Here is an 18,522-nt window from a genome sequence, read left to right as displayed (position 1 = left end):
GCTTTTCTACTTACTATGTACTTATCTACTAGATCTCCTACCAAAATCACTACTGATGGAAGCTAGAGAAATCCAATATAGGGTTATGTGAAATCAGGTTGTTTAACATAATATGCTGCAACATTAAATCCTCTCACAACCCCCTTCTCAGTTGATCCAAATGAAATTTTAAAAACATAAAAATACGAAGACACTTAAACCAATCAATGAGAGGTAGCACCATGAGCTAAACCAACTAATGTATCAACAATAATATTTGCCTCCGATATGTATGACGGAAGATAATCCATTGATAATGAGATTGTAATTGTTGAATATCAATATATCATGTAACAGGGTTTTCAACTGCTAAGAAACTGAAGCTTGACCTACGAGGCAATCTAAAAGCAGCTTCGAATTTCCCTCCATTACAATGTGTTGATGATGATGATGAAGAAAGTTGTGTGCAAACCTTCCCCCAAAGAAGTGTCTTCTGCCACCAATACATTAGTAGTACCAATAAGGTTTTATTAAGCCAATAGTAGTTGTGCCAAGCCTAACCGAACCATCAAAGTTAAGTTTTGATCTTGATAATGCATTTAAGGGGCCTGAAAATTCGGCTCATTTGCTCACTAGGAGTCTAGGATCGCTCCAACTACGGTTTTGGTGTAGGATGTCATTTTCTCTTGCCTTATCTACAGAATCAAAGACGTGAACTAATACCAAGCACAAGACTTCTGCGACCCAAAAGTGTCCCCTAAAACACCAAAACGACGCCGTCACACCCTCTCACCCAATCAGATGGCAGTCTGTAAAACACAGACACATCCCTCCACTCCATTTCTATGTCCCAAAATCAAAAAAGCACTTCAAAAAATTAAAAAAAAAAAACTTGAAAATATAGATGATCCCAATTCTCTAGGTCCACCAGAGCCAAAAGCCATTTTCCTCTGCTTTTCAAATTTGGGGAAATTTGAAATCGCCGATTTCAAATTCTCTCTAGGTTTTTTCAACAATGGCGGAGCAGAGGAGCAAGTGGAACTGGGAGGTCAGTGGCTTCGAGCCACGGAAATGGTCGAGCTCCTCGTCGACGACGACGACGGCGGACAACGACGACGGTTACAGGCCCGGGAGGAGGTACTCGATCTCGGCGGCCACGGCGTTGGCTCAGTCCGAGCTTTCCAACCAGTCCGTGGCGTCCAAGCTCCAGAAGCTTCAGGATAAAGTTAAGGTATGGCGGTTTGGTTAATCGAGATGATTAGTGGTTTTGTTGAAGTGCATTTTGAAAATTGAGCTGTAAATGTTTGGGCTTTGAGCTCGTTGAAGCTGGTTTAGTGAAGATTGTAGTGTTTGATTTGATTGGACAGCTTGCGAAAGAGGATTACTTGGAGCTGAGACAAGAAGCGAGTGAGTTGAGTGAGTATTCGAATGCGAAACTCGAAAGAGTTACTCGGTATCTTGGTGTTCTTGCTGCAAAAACCCGAAAGCTAGGTAAGGATGTAGGTTGTTGCTCTCCGTGTTACTTTTTGTAAGGTTTTTAGTGCTGTTTTGAAAGTTTGTGTTGGAAAATTTCAGATCAGTTTGCGCTTGAAACCGAGGCTAGAATTGCTCCGCTGATCAATGAGAAGAGAAGGTTGTTCAATGACTTATTGACAGCCAAAGGTACTCATCTTCTGTGAGTTTTCTTCTTTTGGAACTCTCTCTCATTTGGACACACGCACACTCAAACAAACACACATGTATGCAGCATTAATTTTTTTTCACATTAAGTTATGCTGCAAAGTTGTTCAAGTGTTGTCAGGGTTACAAAATTTGAATGTGGCAGTCGGTTTTAATTAGCATTTTTAATTCCAGGGAACATTAAAGTATATTGTCGTACACGACCATTATTCGAGGATGAAGGTCCCTCAGTTGTTGAATATCCAGATGATTGCAATATCCGTGTCACCACTGGTGATGCAGCCTTGGCCAACCCCAAGAAGGAATTTGAACTCGATAGAGTTTATGGACCTCATGTTGGACAAGGTGAGAAAACCTTTTATTCTTTCACTATTTTCTCCTTCACATTGCTGTTGTCCTACATCATATATATATATATATACACATTTATATACACCGGCGTTATTGTACGTGTGTTTCTAAAATATCTCTGTCATTATTTTGTTTGTCAGCTGAACTTTTCCGTGATGTTCAGCCATTGGTGCAATCAGCATTGGATGGATATAATGTTTCCATCTATGCTTATGGGCAAACCAACTCAGGAAAGACACACACTATGGTTACTCTCTTTTCCTCTCTCTTTCTTTCTGAGCTTTTGTCGTCTCATTCTTATAATTCTGTGTGTCTATGTCAACATGCGATCCATCATAGACTGCTATATTGCTATAAAGGTCTTATAACTTCAAAAGTTTATTCTAAAATTCCTGTATGAAACGATTGATATTTGTAAATCATGCAACAAATTTTCAAAACAAACTAAAAGTGATTCTTGACCATTGATTGAACCTTAAATCCCTGTGAAGTATCCCTTCTTCATCTTTCATCTAGAAATAGGCAGAATTTACTTTAAAATTATTGTTATGATACTTTTTGCCCATTTCATTTTTAATCAGAGTAGTTTCAATTCTATCACGTTCACTTCAAACAACAACTTAATGATATTTGGCCGTTTTTGACAATTTCCAGGAAGGTTCTAGCCATGACCGTGGTTTATATGCTCGTTCGTTCGAGGAGCTATTTGATCTAGCCAATTCTGATACAACTTCTACTTCTAGATTCAAGTTCTCTGTTACAGTTTTTGAGCTCTACAATGAACAGGTGTGTAATTCTAACAAATATATACTGGTTTCTGGTTTATCTAAATGGTTTTCGAGCATGGTGTTCTCATCGTAGTTTTGATCTGAATCCATCATTGTTGTTTTAGATTAGGGATTTACTCTCAGAATCAGGAGATGCTTTGCCAAAGATTCGCATGGGGTCTCCAGATTTTTTTGTAGAACTTGTCCAGGAAAAAGTTGATAACCCACTGGACTTCTCTAAAGTATTGAAAGCTGCATTTCAGAGACGAGGAAATGATCCCTCAAAGTTCAACGTTTCTCATTTGTATGTACCAAAGTTTGTATTGTTAAACTTCATGTATAAATTAATAGCAATTCTTAGTTTATGGTTATACGTAAGATAAAATAACTTATCTGAGGTGGATTTCTGGTTTCTCTATTCTCAGGATCATCACAATACATATATACTACAATAATTTGATCACTGGGGAAAATACATACAGCAAGCTCTCTATGGTTGACTTAGCTGGAAGTGAAGGCTTAATTGCTGAAGATGATAGCAGTGAGCGTGTGACGGACTTGCTGCATGTCATGAAATCACTTTCAGCGTATGTTTTGATGATAATAAGAGTTTTTAGTTTATTGCAACGAAAGTTAGATTTTTTTTTTCAGCCCATGCTGAGTTTTTGCATGAACACTGCATCTGTTGATGTATCATCTCTTTTTATAATGTGCAAAATGTTGTTGCTTCTAATTTACTCCTGTTTTCCTGTACTCAATTGCATTTGATGTTGTGCATGCAGATTGGGAGATGTATTGTCTTCTTTGACTTCGAAAAAGGATGCTATCCCTTATGAAAATTCAATGCTCACTAAAGTACTTGCAGACTCACTAGGTAATCCTATTTCCTTTTTTTTCTTTTCTTTATTACTAAACCACCTTATCCAGAGCTGTTTTGACATTTATGTTATAACTTATAACTGATTTTGGTCATATATCATTCTACGATGAAAGAGCAATAGTAACGAAAATTGTTTTATTTACTTTTCTGGTTGCCTGGTTTGATGGTTATTGTGTCAGATTGACCATCGTGTAAACCTTCTGCAGGTGGAAGTTCAAAAACTCTGATGATTGTTAACGTCTGTCCAAATGCGTTGAATCTGTCGGAGACATTATCATCCCTCAATTTTGCTTCTAGAGCTCGAAATGCTGTTCTAAGCCTTGGTAATCGAGATACAATTAAGAAATGGAGAGATACAGTGAGTTCCTCTCTCTTTATTTATCATATTTATCTTTCTCTCTCTGGACTTGAGTTATTGCTGTTAGGAGTTAATTAAATGCTTAAAATGAGACAAAAAAGTTAATTTAATCTTGGTATAGAAATAACCATTTCATCAATTTAAACCTGGAGTCCCAATATAAACTTGCTTAGTTCATAATTCCTTCAAGACAATTTACTTCTTGAGTTTGTACCAGTTAACACACTGATATGAGTAAAGATTATAAAATCGATTTTTGATTCTGAATTTGTGATTGCTCTTGTAGGCAAATGATGCACGCAGGGAGTTGTATGAAAAAGAAAAAGAATGTCAAGATCTGAAACAAGAAGTTTTGGGACTTAAACATGCACTGAAGGATGCTAATGATCAGTGTGTCTTGCTCTTCAATGAAGTCCAGAAGGCGTGGAAAGTTTCTTATACATTGCAGTCGGATTTAAAGGTTGTGTAATTTCCTAAGGTTTTCAAATTGACTTGGACGGTACTGGTTGTTGCTAGTAATCACATCTGGTCTAGCTTTCTGGTTTATGCTGTTTGTTTCTCTTAATAATGGGCCTCATGTCTACTGTTAATTTATCATTCATATTTGGTGTAGCTTTCTGGTTTATGCTGTTTATCTTTATGTCATGTTCCGATTTTTTTCTTTCTCTTAAAGATAAAATAAAGACTGCCTTACATGTTACTGGAAGTCAGAAAAATTTCTTCCCAACTCAGTTGCTTACTTGCTTAAAACTTTGAAGATGTTCAAGATTAATAACTAATCTTAATGCATTCTGGCTTCTTAGTTCAGCAACTCCAGTTGATGAATTTCTTTACAGTTGATTCAAGTAGTCTATTTATTATTGCGTTGTTGGTGTTTTTCCATCTACTTTGATAGTTTGATTTGTTATTGATCATGTAGCTGCTAAACTGGTTAATATTCTCATTTGATGCAGTCAGAGAATATTATGCTTGCGGATAAGCAAAAGATAGAAAGGGAACAAAACGCACAGCTTAGAAACCAAGTTGCTCAACTGTTACAGGTAGAGCAAGACCAAAAGATACAGATTGAACAGCGAGATTCTACGATTCAGGCTCTGCAGGTTGGTTATGTCTGCTTATTATTCCCATTTACTTCTGTTAGAGTTTAATGTTCGCCTTCAACTACTGTAAAAAACTGTGGGGGTCAGCAGTTGGGCTTTGTTTGCATGGCTATTGTTCGACATTGTATGAGATATAATTCAGCCCAATCATAGTTAAAATAGTTATAGATGTATGTTGCTGTATGTGGTTTCCTCATTAAAGTATTGGTGGCACTTTTTTCATTGTCAAGTGGATGTTTTGACGTTCAATTTCATTATATTGTTAAAAGGGGTCGAATGAATGGACCTATAGTTACATCACTTATATAGAAGTTTCAGTTTTATATTTTAATTATTTTATTGATCAAGAAATTTTAGTTTGCAAGGTTGCACTGTATGGTGTTCTCTAAGTTTAACTGCTGGTTCAGGACAAAGTTAAGAGTATTGAATCCAAACTCAATGAAGCTCTTCATTCCCATGATGGCCGGTCAACATTAGGCTCAGAACTGGGGTCTGCAACTCTGTCAAATTCCAAGGCAACTGGGGATGACATGGAATCTCCGCCTGTAACTAAGAAACTGGAAGAGGAGCTTAAAAAACGGGATGCATTAATAGAGGTATGCTGTTCGGCCGTAAGTCTACATGTTTTCTGTGTAAAATAATGCTAGTTACTCAGTGATCATGGATTGCCAAGACATCCAAACATGGCCTCTTATATTTGTTAGCATTGTTTTCTGTACATGGGCTAGACAATGAGGGGTTAGTAGGAACCGTTAAGGCCACGGTTTGCTCCTGTGTTATGTGCATTACGGACACCCTCACTGTATCTACCTGTCTATTTTCTAGAGTTTCGTATCTCATATGGCTTAAAGGGTTTGAAAGGAGGTCTCAGTTCATTTCTGATCCCTGGTCCACGAAGTGGGTTCTGGGGAATTCTAGGTACTGGAAAAAGAAGAAGAAATTGTATATGGGCTAGAGTACGTTTTATCCATCCTGTTCGAAATACAATGAATCAGAACGGGGCATGTATTGAAGTCTGGAGTTATCAGAGAGTATCCATGTATTATCCATTCTATAGATCTCATCAGTGCTGTAGCCAAAATTTTTGTTAAGAGTGGTCAAACTTACATAGCTAGTACTGGGTGGTTTTAAAATACTTTATACTAATCCACAAATAATCATCTAACGAGGTAGAAAGAAGATATATTTCCCTGAAGTTTCTTCCTATGATAATAACTGGAAAAAAGAAAGAACAAACTTGTAAAAAAGAATGATAAACAAATTAAGGAGAGGATCGGAAGAGAAGGAGAAGAATAGATACCAAAGAAACAAAGTATTTTTTAGAATCAGGTGTCACAAAATTATTTAAAAATAACTATTTTATTGCTTTAGAAGGGGCAAAACCACTTACTTTTCTTATATAAAAGTAAAAACTTAATGACATAATGGACTCTGTCAAGCTGGTGAGCAGGGTCAAGTACTTATCTGATGCCCATGTAGCTATGCCTTTGAACGTCATGCTACAAGCGTGAATATTCCCGATATGGACTTCTTTCTTTTATTTACAATGCAAAAACTACTGTAACGACACACAAGGCATGATTATGTTCTGGTCTCCTTTGAACTTACCTCTGGTTTTGCTTTTCTTGTATTTTGTTTCAAATTAAATTGACTCATAAAAAGTTAAAAACTGCAGTCCTTTGGAATAAGTAGTTTTGTTGTGTAGTAGTCTCCTATTTCATTCATGGTTTTTCATCTGTGCATCAAAATGTGGTCTCTTTATATATTTTCAAATGTCATTTAGTATGCTTGTACTGTTCTGGTTGGTTCTGAAATGATTACTATGCTCTCTCTTCAGAGGTTGCATGAAGAAAATGAAAAGTTGTTCGATAGATTAACAGAGAAAGCATCTTTGGCTGCACCACCACAGGTTTCTTCTATTCCATTTTCATTAAATTTTTTTGGAGGACATCTTGTTATACAGTTTCAAATCACACACGCACTCCTATGTATCTGCTACTGTGCTACATCATTATGTTGTTGTTGTTCTTGTCGTCCCGCCCTCCTCCATCTTTCCCCGTTTGTTTGTCAAATCACATCTGATGTCCTTATTGTTGCATACATAGACTTTCTTGTTTCATCAGAAGCAGAGTCTCTGACTCCATGGTAGCTATTTCATGTATTAATATGTATTTCTTTTATTCTTTATGCCATTGGATAAATGAAAAGTTTGGGGATTTTCCAACTATGAAATGTTTTAATAGCAGAAGCGTGATGTCATATGAATTTTCATTATCTCTGATGTGACGTCTTGTGGAAACTATCACTTTTTTTCCCTTACTTCTGATGCCGTGTTGATCAGATAAACTGTGTACACATCAATTTCTTTTGGTTGGATGTGAGATTTAGGATTATTCAAGAATTCTGATTATGTAATTTTCTCTCTCAGTTGTCAAGTCCATTATCAAAGGGGATGCTAAATGTTCAGTCTCGGGACCTTGGGAGGTAATACTTAAGTGTTTATAATTTTTGTCTTATAATCTACTTTTCAACAGTTTGCTTCTCCTAGAAAGAAGATTTTCACTAAACTTTCTTTTCATTACTTTAAAACAGGAATGATAGTAGAGGGCAGTCGATGGAAGTTCCTTCATCACTAGCAGTTACTGCAGATAAAACTGATGGTACAGTTGCCCTGGTAAAATCAGGTCTTGAGAAAGTCAAAACTACCCCTGCAGGAGAATATCTAACTTCTGCCTTGAATGATTTTGACCCTGAACAACACGACAGTCTTGCTGCCATTTCAGATGGTGCAAACAAACTTTTGATGCTGGTAGGTTGGTCATTGGCTTTATTTGTTTCATTTATGATAATGTGCAATGATAATGGATGTGTCATAATGTCTTAATATGAGATATTGATGGTTAACTTTTGTCATATGTAACTTCCGTTTACCAAAAGAAAAAAATATCAACCAAAAAATAAACGTTACCACCAAGTTGATTGGCTTGGTGGGGATGATTATTTTTATCATTTCTGCGAACACGCTGCATCTAGTTTTCATATTGGTAATTCGTTATTATTCAAGTTTGATGTGCACATGTAATCTCTCTTACAGGTTCTGGCTGCAGTAATTAAAGCTGGGGCTTCTAGGGAGCATGAAATACTTGCTGAAATAAGAGATGCTGTTTTCTCTTTTATTCGTAAAATGGAACCGCAGCGGGTAATGGATACCATGCTTGTATCCCGTGTTAGAATTTTGTATATTAGATCTTTGCTTGCTAGATCACCAGAGCTGCAGTCCATCAAGGTAATGAAATAAGTCACGTGACTTTTCACTTTGTTGCTATATTTTTCTTTTCCCTGCATATGATTTAGTGCTTACTGTATTTCCATCTTTTTATTTACAGGTTTCTCCCGTTGAGAATTTTCTAGAGAAGGCTAATACTGGACGTAGTAGAAGCTCCAGTCGGGGTAGCAGCCCTGGAAGATCTCCTGTGAGCTATGTTGATGTGCATGTCCAAGGGTTCAAAGTGAATCTAAAGCCAGAAAAGAAATCCAAGTTCTCATCTGTTGTATCAAAGATACGCGGACTTGATCAGGTAGCTCCTATAAGTTGTGGTCTCTCTATCTCTCTGCCTCTATCTCTGTCTCTGTCTCTCTCTATCTCTCTCTCTCTCTCTCTCTCTCTCTCCTGGATTTGGAGAGAATTCTTCCAACACAGACAGAAGCCAGACCACAGGATTAGCCAATATTTCTATTTTAGTGGAGGAGATTGTTGTACTCTCTTCTGTTAAAGTCTTTGGATACTCCTTTTTTTCATTACCAAAGTACACGTACTCTAAATAGTTTTGCACTTTGCTTTTACAGTTCTCTTTTGCTAGAAATGGTTTATAAGACGTGGCTCTAAGCGCTTAAATGTACAGGACTCTCCACGGCAGCAGATAACTGCAGGAAAGCTTAGGGAAATAAATGAGGAAGCAAAAATTTTTGCAGTTGGAAATAAAGCTCTTGCTGCTCTCTTTGTTCATACACCAGCCGGTGAGCTGCAGCGCCAACTCAGATCCTGGCTTGCAGAGCATTTTGACTTTCTCTCTGTCACGGGAGATGACGCATCAGGAGGCGCAACTGGTCAATTGGAACTTCTTTCAACTGCAATAATGGATGGTTGGATGGCTGGACTTGGTGCTGCAATTCCTCCAAATACAGATGCTCTTGGTCAACTTCTATCTGAGTATTCGAAGCGGGTTTATAGTTCTCAGTTGCAGCACTTGAAGGTAGATAGCATTCTTGAGTTTTTTGCTGATATAAATTTTACTTTTTTCTTTTGGTCCATCAAAATGTGTGAGGGCTGAATTACTTCTTTGATAATAAACACTTGCGGAATCTCTATCAATGAATTATTGGTTGTCTTTTCAATTTCTCTTTTTATATTCTAGGACATTGCTGGGACATTGGCATCAGAAGGGGCAGAAGATGCAGCACAAGTTGCGAAACTGCGATCAGCTCTTGAGTCGGTTGATCACAAAAGGAGAAAGGTAGTCCTTTTTTATCTGCACATCTTGAAATGAAACGAACAACCTTACAAGGAAAAATGATATAATTCTATTACTGCCTCTGTAATTCTATTCTAGACTCTTGACAAACAAATTCTCGGATATTGTGCTAATTTATGGTTTTATCAGATTCTGCAACAAATAAGAAGTGATGCAGCCTTATTGACATTGGAAGATGGAGGTCCGCCTATTCAGAATCCCTCTACTGCGGCTGAAGATGCACGATTAGCATCTCTCATTTCCCTTGATGGCATAGTGAAGCAAGTCAAGGTTTGCCTCCTTGCAGTTTTCGTGTTTTCCTTATTGATTTGGGGTATTGTTGGAAAGGAGAACTCATAATATGTCTACATTGCAGGATATAATGCGACAATCCTCTGTAAGCACCTTGAGCAGGAGTAAAAAAAAACTATTGCTTGCTTCTCTAGATGAACTTGCCGAACGAATGCCTTCCCTTCTGGAGATTGATCATCCATGTGCACAAAGGCAAATTTCAGATGCTCGTCATGTGATTCAGGTATCTGCGAAATGCTGAATCATTAGATATACATATTTGGCATATGCTTCTTCAATTTTTGCAATTGAGTTACAAAATGCTGTATGGACGAGCGTGACTAGTACAGAAGCTACATTATGTGCTGTAGGGAGAATTCTGGATAGTGAAACCAATTCGTCATTAATAAACAAAAGATAGAAAAAGAAATTAGATATTAAATTGCCATGTTAACTTTCTTTTTTGCACTCTCACTTCTTTCTCATCGTTGTTTTTCATTGGTTGTCTATTGCGGTTTTCCTATCTGGAATCTTATTATGCTCTTTTTGGACCTGCTCTGTTCATTCAACCTAAGTAAGGTTTCCAGTAACTGTAATTACTGGAACAATAGAAGTGAACTGAAATTGAGCTCAATACAAACTCATTTAGTAGCTTGAAGACAAGAACGGGTTCAAGCAAACGCATATACAATCATGGATCCTTTTGTATTCCCTACTTTGGTCTTGAGTATTGAAGTTAAAAAAGCCTCTTTCTAACTGATATATCAAGTTCTTCTTTTCCTTCAGTGCATTTATACATTTCCCTTACAATGTATTGTACTTTTTTGTTTGTTCACCCGCTTTAACTTCTATGTTGCTTGCAGTCCATTCCTGAAGAAGATGATGGTCTTCATGAACAATCACATGCTCGCAAACCATCTACAGATTTCGGATATGGTACTGAAACTGATGTGGCCCAATGGAATGTCCTACAGTTCAATACAGGCTCAACAACCCCATTCATCATCAAGTGTGGAGCAAACTCAAATTCAGAATTAGTTATCAAAGCAGATTCCAAGATTCAAGAGCCTAAAGGTGGTGAGATTGTGAGGGTTGTCCCAAGACCTTCGGTTCTAGAGAATATGGGCCTCGAGGAGATGAAACATGTATTCTCCCAACTCCCTGAGGCTCTAAGCGTGCTTGCCTTGGCAAGGACTGCAGATGGAACTCGAGCTAGGTATTCTCGGCTGTATCGGACATTAGCCATGAAAGTTCCCTCATTAAGGGATTTAGTTGGTGAGCTTGAAAAGGGGGGAGTCCTAAAAGATGTCAAGTCATAAAAGAAGACTTTCGGACTCCATGGTTGTGGCGCGACTCGTGTATCATACAGTTATTCATTTTGGAATGTGAAAACATGCTCATTTGTAACGTCTGTAGTGTGCAATCTGTTGTATACTGAGTTGCTGCACGGTTATGTGTGCTTGTATCATTGGCATTTGTAGCAATATAGTGCAAGTTTATTCATGGTTGGGATAATTGCCGGTGAAATTTACAGCAATTTTCTATGCATTTCGAAGCTGTCTCTGATCATGGTCACCATTGTCTTTGCAATATCCTTTAACGGTCTGAACCTGTCTTTTCAAAGTTGAACTTTTTGAGAGCATTCAAAGTTGAACTGTTGTTGAATGAATTGGAGATCATAATCCATGGGGAGAGTAGGAATGGGGTTGCAAAGCACCTTAGAACACATACGTTACATTTAAGTCCAATACATGAGTATACGATTCAAGAATTGAATTGATGAAAATCATGAAACAAACCAAAAAAAAAATACATGGATTGATGAAACAAACACACAAAACACATGTAATTTCGGTTGCCAATACATGCACATATGAAATTATGAACCGTACGTAATTTTTGACTAGTTTTTGCAAAAGTTGGTCAGTTCTAACATACAAGTCGAACAACAAATGTAAAACAAAAGCCCTGTCGATTGTTTTTTTTCTTTTTTATATTTATTACTTTTTCTTTAATATCAGCAAATAGAATTCCTATAATACTGGTAATTAAATGGCCAGTCATGCTGTGGCTCAAAGGCTCAAACTGCTGCATACTTTGTCAAAACTCACCTAAATTTGGGCCTCTTAGGAAGGCTGCCACCAAGGTTTCTCTTGTCTGGTACCCGAGATTTTCCAAAAGACTTCACCTTCCTTCTTGCCCTCTCCTCTTCACTGTCGGAGTCATTTCCTTTTTCCCTGTCTGCATGGGTCGCTTCCCTCTCCAACTCTTCCCATGTCTTTCCCTCTTCCTCTTCCGAGTCTTCTCCAGACTCTTCTTCCTCATCATCCTCGGACTCCACCAATGACTCACTCTCATCATCCTCATCTTCTGAACCTGATTCTGACTGTACATCTGAAGGCACATACCCTTGGTCTGACTCCTGAGAATTGTCAGAATCAGAATCACTCACCTCCAAGTTCAAGAATTCCCATCCACCGTCTTCTATGAACTTTTCAGGGTCATCGGTAATGGTCTTCAGTATAGGCCGCCAATTAAGATTCAACCTGCTCTCATAATACTTGAGATCAGTTGTGTCTAACCACTCCTTGATGCCATCTAGTGATGTTGATGGGATGGAATCAATTCTAAATACATCCCGCTTGAAGTCCTTGAATACAATAGTCAAATCAAAGTTTTTTTGCCCTAGACCAACTCTTTCAAGGTTCACTATTTCAATCTCACTTAGAGTAATTACCACAAACGGTGTCTCTATCAGCTCCACCAGGCAGCTTGAAGTTGGGACGATGAAACATGAGGATTTATGAGGTACTCCATTGAAGCCAAGCTCTCTAAGGGGCTGATCAAACTCGAGGTCAAGAGATTTGAACTCAGGTTGCCCCCACAAATCATTTACTCGGTTCACGAAGTTCTGGAACTCCATATTAATTTTGTTCTTTCGTTGTCTCTCACGATGCTCTTCCTCAATCTCATCAGGATCATAGGCAGACCTCTTTCCACCACCAAGTGTCTGGACTACATCCATCACTTCTGTATAAAATTGTACATCCTTGGTCTTTTTGTTTCCCACCATAATGTGATTGTGCAGATGAAAGTGGACCAAGGTAATCATTTCCCTCTCTGCTGGCTGGAAAAATGCATGTTTGATATTGCTAAACATAACGTCCACACGCTGATCAGACCTTGAAGTAGTATACCGTAACCCATTTGCATGGGCTTCCAATGATCCTGTGAGCTTTCTAGCACGACCACCAAAACTGGGACGAATCTCTAGATCAGGCAATCTCTTTGGCTTGAATTTGGCTCCGGCTAGTTGGAGCTTTTCCTGTGTAACTAAAGTTGCCCTCTCAGCTCTTTCAGACTCCCTTGAGGCAACCTGGCGGCGAAGGGTTTTAATAAGCTGTACTACTTCACTTATATGCCTTTGGTCTTTAGAGCGGAACGAAACTTCCTTCAAATAAATTGATCCTTGAAACTTGAGGGAATTTGCATCATGAGGAGTAAATGGAGTGCCAGGTACATTAAAGATTATACGGATGTAGCAATTTCGGTTACTGTCCTGGGTAGTGTCCTGATGGCTGGAAACACTCTTCACGGTGGCTACATGGAAAGGAACCATGTTTCCATAAACCGGCACGAGGATGGCTTCATTTTTCTGATCAACCTGAATCATTAACTCTCTTGGAGGAGCCAGATCATTGACATTCTTATATGCAATCAGATCACCAATTGTCTTGCCAGCACCACGATTGTTTGTTGCTGCAGAATCCCCACCAGCAAGCCTCCTAGCAGTTTCTTCATTCTTTTGGCGGGCAAGTTCTGCCTGATGCTGCCTCCGTATTTCTTCCTTTGACATTTCATGGTTGTCTGACCTAAGTGTGGCCTTACTCTTGGTACTCCCAGGAGTTTTATTACCGGCTTTGATTTTTGTCCTCTCTTCTTCAACATCGTCATCATCATTGAATGAGTAAGCCACATCCTTCACAGCTTTAGAGCTTACATTAGTCAAAATTTCAGGGCTCTCTTTACCAACAATAACTGTATCTGCTAATAATAGTGAAAATATCTGGGTCTTTGGGTTTTTTGTTTGTGCCTGCAAGTTCTGAAAACCAAGAGACACGTTGAAAACCATGCCTTGTTTGAAAATCCGATCATTCTTGGCATTCAGATTAAGACCGGACTCACGAAACTCAAGGCCAATTCCAGTTCCTGCTGTTTTAGTCAAGTTCCCAGCCAACTCTGGAGCCTCCTTTTCAACTACTGAAACTGCAGCTTGGTATGCGGCACATAACTTGTTCCCAGATTTCAATTTACTAATTGCTGCTTCTTGAGCTTTAAGCAGAACCTCATAAGCTTTGCTCTGTGTAGAATTCGCATCAATCAGAAACGTTCGAGCAACATTTGAGCAGTAGCTGTTGTACCGTGATCCAACAGCACATATAATTACACTGGTAGAGTCATAGCAAAGATTCTCATCATTGCTTGAAGCACTTGGTTTTAGATCAAATCCTCCGCCACTCTGGAAAATTGGAGGATAACAAATATCAACATTGTCTGCCTTCAGCTTCACCTTAATTCTTGCAGGTTCCACTATGGTCTTTTCTGTTTCATCCATCAGTGACGAATGTGAAATTTTCTTCTCCTCATCAATGACTTTTTCAAGCTTAGGTACCACAAAACTCCTCATCACCGAAGAAGTCAAGAATGCAGCTTTCTTCACATTCGTCAGCTCAGAGGAGTCTTTGACAGAAAATAAGTCTGAGAACCCATTTGTTACATCAGCTAACTCGAAATTAGCATTATTCAACTTGTCCATCCAAGTCTCCAAAAGCTTCCCTTCCGGAGCCTCTCTTGCTATGTGTCCAACAACAGGGTTAGATCTACTACTAGAGCTCGATTGGGCCTTCACAGCTTGAAAAATGCTATCCATCATCCCCGTTCCATCCTGACTCTTGAGCTTCACATGCATCACAACTTCAACACCAACCGCCTCTTTCGCAGGCTTCTTCACAATATCCAGCAGAGAGGCCTTCTTCTGGCTACACAAAACATGGATCTGCTTCTTCGTGAACACCATGATAGTATCCGGGAACTCAAACCCCACCAACCAGATATTCAACGCCGACGACTTCAGGTACCGCAGATCATCTGAAGTCGGAGGAGTTGCAATAGCAAGCACATCCGAGTTACCCCATAGACCACTGTGGTGTTCATCCCAATGCGTATACAACAGCTTCAGCCGCTTGCTGAAGTTATTAACATCAATCACATATGCACTGGAGCTCCCCGCCGTAGTTCCAGATGCCTTCCCATTCGCAGGCTTCACATTACCTTTCCGATCGGCCATTGTTATCAGCTTAAATACAGATTGCAAGATCAGCTAGTTCACTATCCTGATCACATATATTACAAAATCACAAAAACGATAATTGAAAGAAACTAACAAAATATTCATCACAAGTTTTGATTCTTGATAATAAAGTAAGCAACTTTAAAGCACAGAAATGCTTGTGTAGTTACCAAAATGCAGTAGTGCTTGTACCAATATCAAATCAGCTTCAATTTCAAGTTTGAACCAAGTCAAACCCAATTCCATGCCTGCAATTCAACACCTAAAAATCTCAACTTTGATCCATAAAATCCAATCCAAATCGAAAAAGAACAGAAATTTACTTACCCAATTCGATGAGAGATCAGATAATATATATGGGTACTGGGAATCAAACGACGTCGGATTGGGTTATCGGAAAACAGAAAAAGCCGACTGGCAATTAACCCAGTTAGAGTTGTTCTCTCATTTTCAGGAAAGTAAGGTAATTTAGGGTTTTCGTATTGGAATGAAACCCTAATGAGGTCTTCTACTTCGATTCAGATAGAGGAAGAAGAAAATGGAAGCTGGGTTTTGGTCTACGCTATAGGCCAAAGGACCAATGGTGGTGTACCAGATGGGTTATCTTTAGTCACTTTCTTTTCTTTTAGTAAAGTATGTTTTAATCACCCAATCAGTGCCCTAATCACTATTTAAGTTGGGATTTTTACCTCATCAGTAATTTTCAAAAATAGTCAGTTTTACAAATCATTGCAAATTAAATGAATAACCGGGGTTGGTTTAGTGGAAGCATGCTAAATTTCACGTGAGGTGGATGTTGCATATGTTCTCTTGGTGAGATGAGGAGAACAACGGAGATGGTCATACCTAAATTGTTTTTGATCACAAAATGATAGCTCACTCAGCAACCAATTTTTATCTTTCTAAATGAAGACCGCTTGTTGAGCAAATAAGCAATGAAGTTTGACTTTAATGGCGCTTATTATTTGACTTTAATGGCGCTTATTGAGTTTTTATGTATGTTTTGTTGACGTAATTCAATAATTTATACAATTTGCTAAGACTCTTTATGATTAGATTACTGTTGCAACCCTCACTCTAGAGCTTCATATGTAATGCTACTTTACTCGATGACAATTGAGTGGTTCTTTCTCATTTTGATTTAGTTGGGCAGGACTTTACCAAAGCCACATTCTTTTGTTTTTCAAATGAACAAAATGAGTTGAGGGTCGAGACCAGTGTGGATCGTTGAGAACCCTCCAACGCACAGTCTAATCTACCAAGCTGTTTGTGGTGATCAAAGAGAAAAACACATAACTCGGTAAAAACATAAAACCAATAAAGCCCACAGTTAAAATCTAGACCAGGTAAAAATATTTCATAGACCTTCCATTTTGAGATTCTTGACACGAGAGTGACTGGTCTAGTATATATTGCTTGGTGCTTCCATATTCAGTTGGATCCAAAATAGTAGGAACACTCTTTCATCAAATTCTTCTTCTTCAAAGCTCCAACCTTTGAAATCAACAATGCCCGGATTATCCTGCACCAAGCTGACCCTCTTCACCGTCGCCGGAGTCGCAATCCAACTCGTCGGCCTCTCTCTCTTCGTCTTCGGCTTCTTCCCCGTCAAGCCTACCCTTCCTGGCCACAGGTACCCTTCTCTCTCTCTCTCTCTCTCTCTCTCTATGAAACAAAACCCAGAAAAAATAGAAACCCAAGCACAAAAAAATTGAATCTTTTTCTTTTTTGGGTTGTGATTTTGATTCAAATGTGGTAACTTTGTTGATGATTAAGTGGTCCGGAGAGTTTTGAAGAACCCACTTGCAATTCAAATCGAAATGAGAGCCAGAGTGATGTGCCTCCTCATCAGCTCAGGTCACTCTATAAGGTTTGTTTTTTTTTTTTGTTGTTTTTTTACTCTGCATTTGGGTAATTTTTCACTTCAGAAATTTTGGGTTTCTGAAAGTTTACTGCTTTTCTCTTGATTATATTTGATTTGGCAATCAAATTTTGAACTTGTGCGGAATGCAATGAATGTGTCAAAGTGTGAAGGTTTGTTGTATTTGGCAATGTAGGAACTATCTGGAATCCCACCTGCATTTGACAGGCTTATACTGATGGTATGGTTAGTTTCCTAATGTAAAACCAGTTTCTTCGAGATTTCTGCATCTTTTCGATATGTGTTGGTTGATTATAAGACGTGTTATTTTCTGTATGATCATGGCAGTTTAGGTTATTGATGGTCTTCCGGCTGAGTTTGTTCTAGGCAAGGATGGTGAGCCTCCAAACAAGAACTTGATGGAGGCTATGCCGTATACTCAGTCACTGCTTGGAAATGGGATGGCAGTTGGGTACCATGCTAAAGCCGCACCTCCAACTGTTACAATGCCACGTTTGAAGGTCGCGTCTCTTGCAATGTTTTGATGTGCAGATGATTATTCTTGTGGAAATCTGCTTTCTCATCAGCCTTTGGTTTGGTTTGCAGGCTATGGTTTCTGGAGCAATTGGGGGATTCCTTGATGTGGCTTTGAATTTTAACACACAAGCTATGGTGGATGACAATCTTCTGGGTAAGTCGATACTAGCAAGCTATATTAGCTCTTGAATGTTTTTGAGACGGTCCAGAATTGCAACTTTACTTGTCCACTTCTTTGCCTCACAGGCCAGTTTTTCAAGATTGGGTGGAAAATGGTGATGCTCGGTGATGAAACATGGCTCAAGTTGTTTCCAGGATTATTTATGAGGCATGATGGAGTCAGCAGTTTCTTTGTAAGTCTTTTGACCACCAACATTGTGTGCTTGCATACGTCTTCTTTGAAGCTTATGGAGTATCTATAGGACACTGCCATTTTTGGTTTGCCAGTTGTCATGCAATTTTTCACCTTTTCAATATATTAGTCATCTTAAGCTTGAAGTCGTGTCGGTCATTTTTGTGTTTAAGGGTGTTAAGAAGATTTATTTATACCCTGACTTGTACCGTATGTGTACTTTTGCTACAGGTCAAAGATACAGTACAGGTGGATCAAAATGTTTCTCGACATCTCAGTCATGAGCTTAGCAGAGATGACTGGGATTTTCTGGTTAGCCTCAACTAGTAGATAACACTGTAGTTATAAACTCGTACATAACACTGCGTAGGTATAAACTTGTAGATAACTGATGTGATGAATATTTGTACTTTTACTCTGCCACATTGTTAAATACCCAAAATATTTTAATAACGATACTTAGAAAACTGCCTCTACTGGGTAGTTCCAAGTGTGGATGATTTAT

General features: G+C 38.6%; 3 protein-coding genes across 4 annotated transcripts in view; 2 read left to right on the top strand and 1 right to left on the bottom strand.

Moving 5' to 3' along the window:
* The first annotated feature begins 826 nt into the window (after positions 1–826).
* Positions 827–11,419, top strand: LOC101298650 (geminivirus Rep-interacting motor protein-like). Its single transcript, XM_004288463.1, has 23 exons — positions 827–1,210; positions 1,347–1,470; positions 1,555–1,641; positions 1,834–2,004; positions 2,151–2,257; positions 2,665–2,796; positions 2,903–3,081; positions 3,203–3,364; positions 3,560–3,651; positions 3,864–4,015; positions 4,302–4,475; positions 4,969–5,115; positions 5,523–5,711; positions 6,953–7,024; positions 7,544–7,599; positions 7,708–7,924; positions 8,210–8,401; positions 8,502–8,693; positions 9,018–9,368; positions 9,531–9,629; positions 9,777–9,917; positions 10,003–10,161; positions 10,781–11,419. Exons 1-23 carry the CDS (start codon positions 995–997, stop codon positions 11,234–11,236), a joined length of 3,867 nt encoding a protein of 1,288 aa, XP_004288511.1. The 5' UTR covers positions 827–994; the 3' UTR covers positions 11,237–11,419.
* A 350-nt stretch (positions 11,420–11,769) lies between these two features.
* LOC101299234 (FACT complex subunit SPT16-like) lies at positions 11,770–15,627 on the bottom strand. Of its 2 annotated transcripts, none has more exons than XM_004288465.1 (3): positions 15,595–15,627; positions 15,438–15,515; positions 11,770–15,310 (listed from the first exon to the last, which is right to left on the bottom strand). In XM_004288465.1, the coding sequence occupies exon 3, from the start codon at positions 15,262–15,264 to the stop codon at positions 12,025–12,027; it is 3,240 nt and encodes a 1,079-aa protein (XP_004288513.1). In that variant the 5' UTR covers positions 15,265–15,310; positions 15,438–15,515; positions 15,595–15,627; the 3' UTR covers positions 11,770–12,024. The 2 variants fall into 2 exon arrangements, with proteins under 2 accessions (XP_004288513.1, XP_004288514.1); XM_004288466.1 differs by having other exon boundaries at positions 15,460–15,515; positions 15,595–15,625.
* Positions 15,628–16,710: 1,083 nt separating this feature from the next.
* The window catches only part of LOC101311137 (GPI ethanolamine phosphate transferase 2-like), a 7,467-nt gene continuing 5,655 nt past the window's right edge, over positions 16,711–18,522 (top strand). The window contains exons 1-7 of the mRNA XM_004289482.1: positions 16,711–16,900; positions 17,044–17,137; positions 17,325–17,369; positions 17,482–17,649; positions 17,735–17,819; positions 17,912–18,018; positions 18,249–18,329. Of these exons, the coding sequence (XP_004289530.1) occupies positions 16,776–16,900; positions 17,044–17,137; positions 17,325–17,369; positions 17,482–17,649; positions 17,735–17,819; positions 17,912–18,018; positions 18,249–18,329 (705 nt within the window). The 5' untranslated portion in view covers positions 16,711–16,775. The remainder of the gene's footprint in view (positions 16,901–17,043; positions 17,138–17,324; positions 17,370–17,481; positions 17,650–17,734; positions 17,820–17,911; positions 18,019–18,248; positions 18,330–18,522) is intronic.

Source organism: Fragaria vesca, linkage group LG1 (genome assembly GCF_000184155.1).
Source record: "Fragaria vesca subsp. vesca linkage group LG1, FraVesHawaii_1.0, whole genome shotgun sequence".
Classification (NCBI taxonomy): domain Eukaryota; kingdom Viridiplantae; phylum Streptophyta; class Magnoliopsida; order Rosales; family Rosaceae; genus Fragaria; species Fragaria vesca.
The sequence above is the reverse complement of the archived record's forward strand: the minus strand, read 5'-3'. Positions and strand labels throughout refer to the sequence as shown.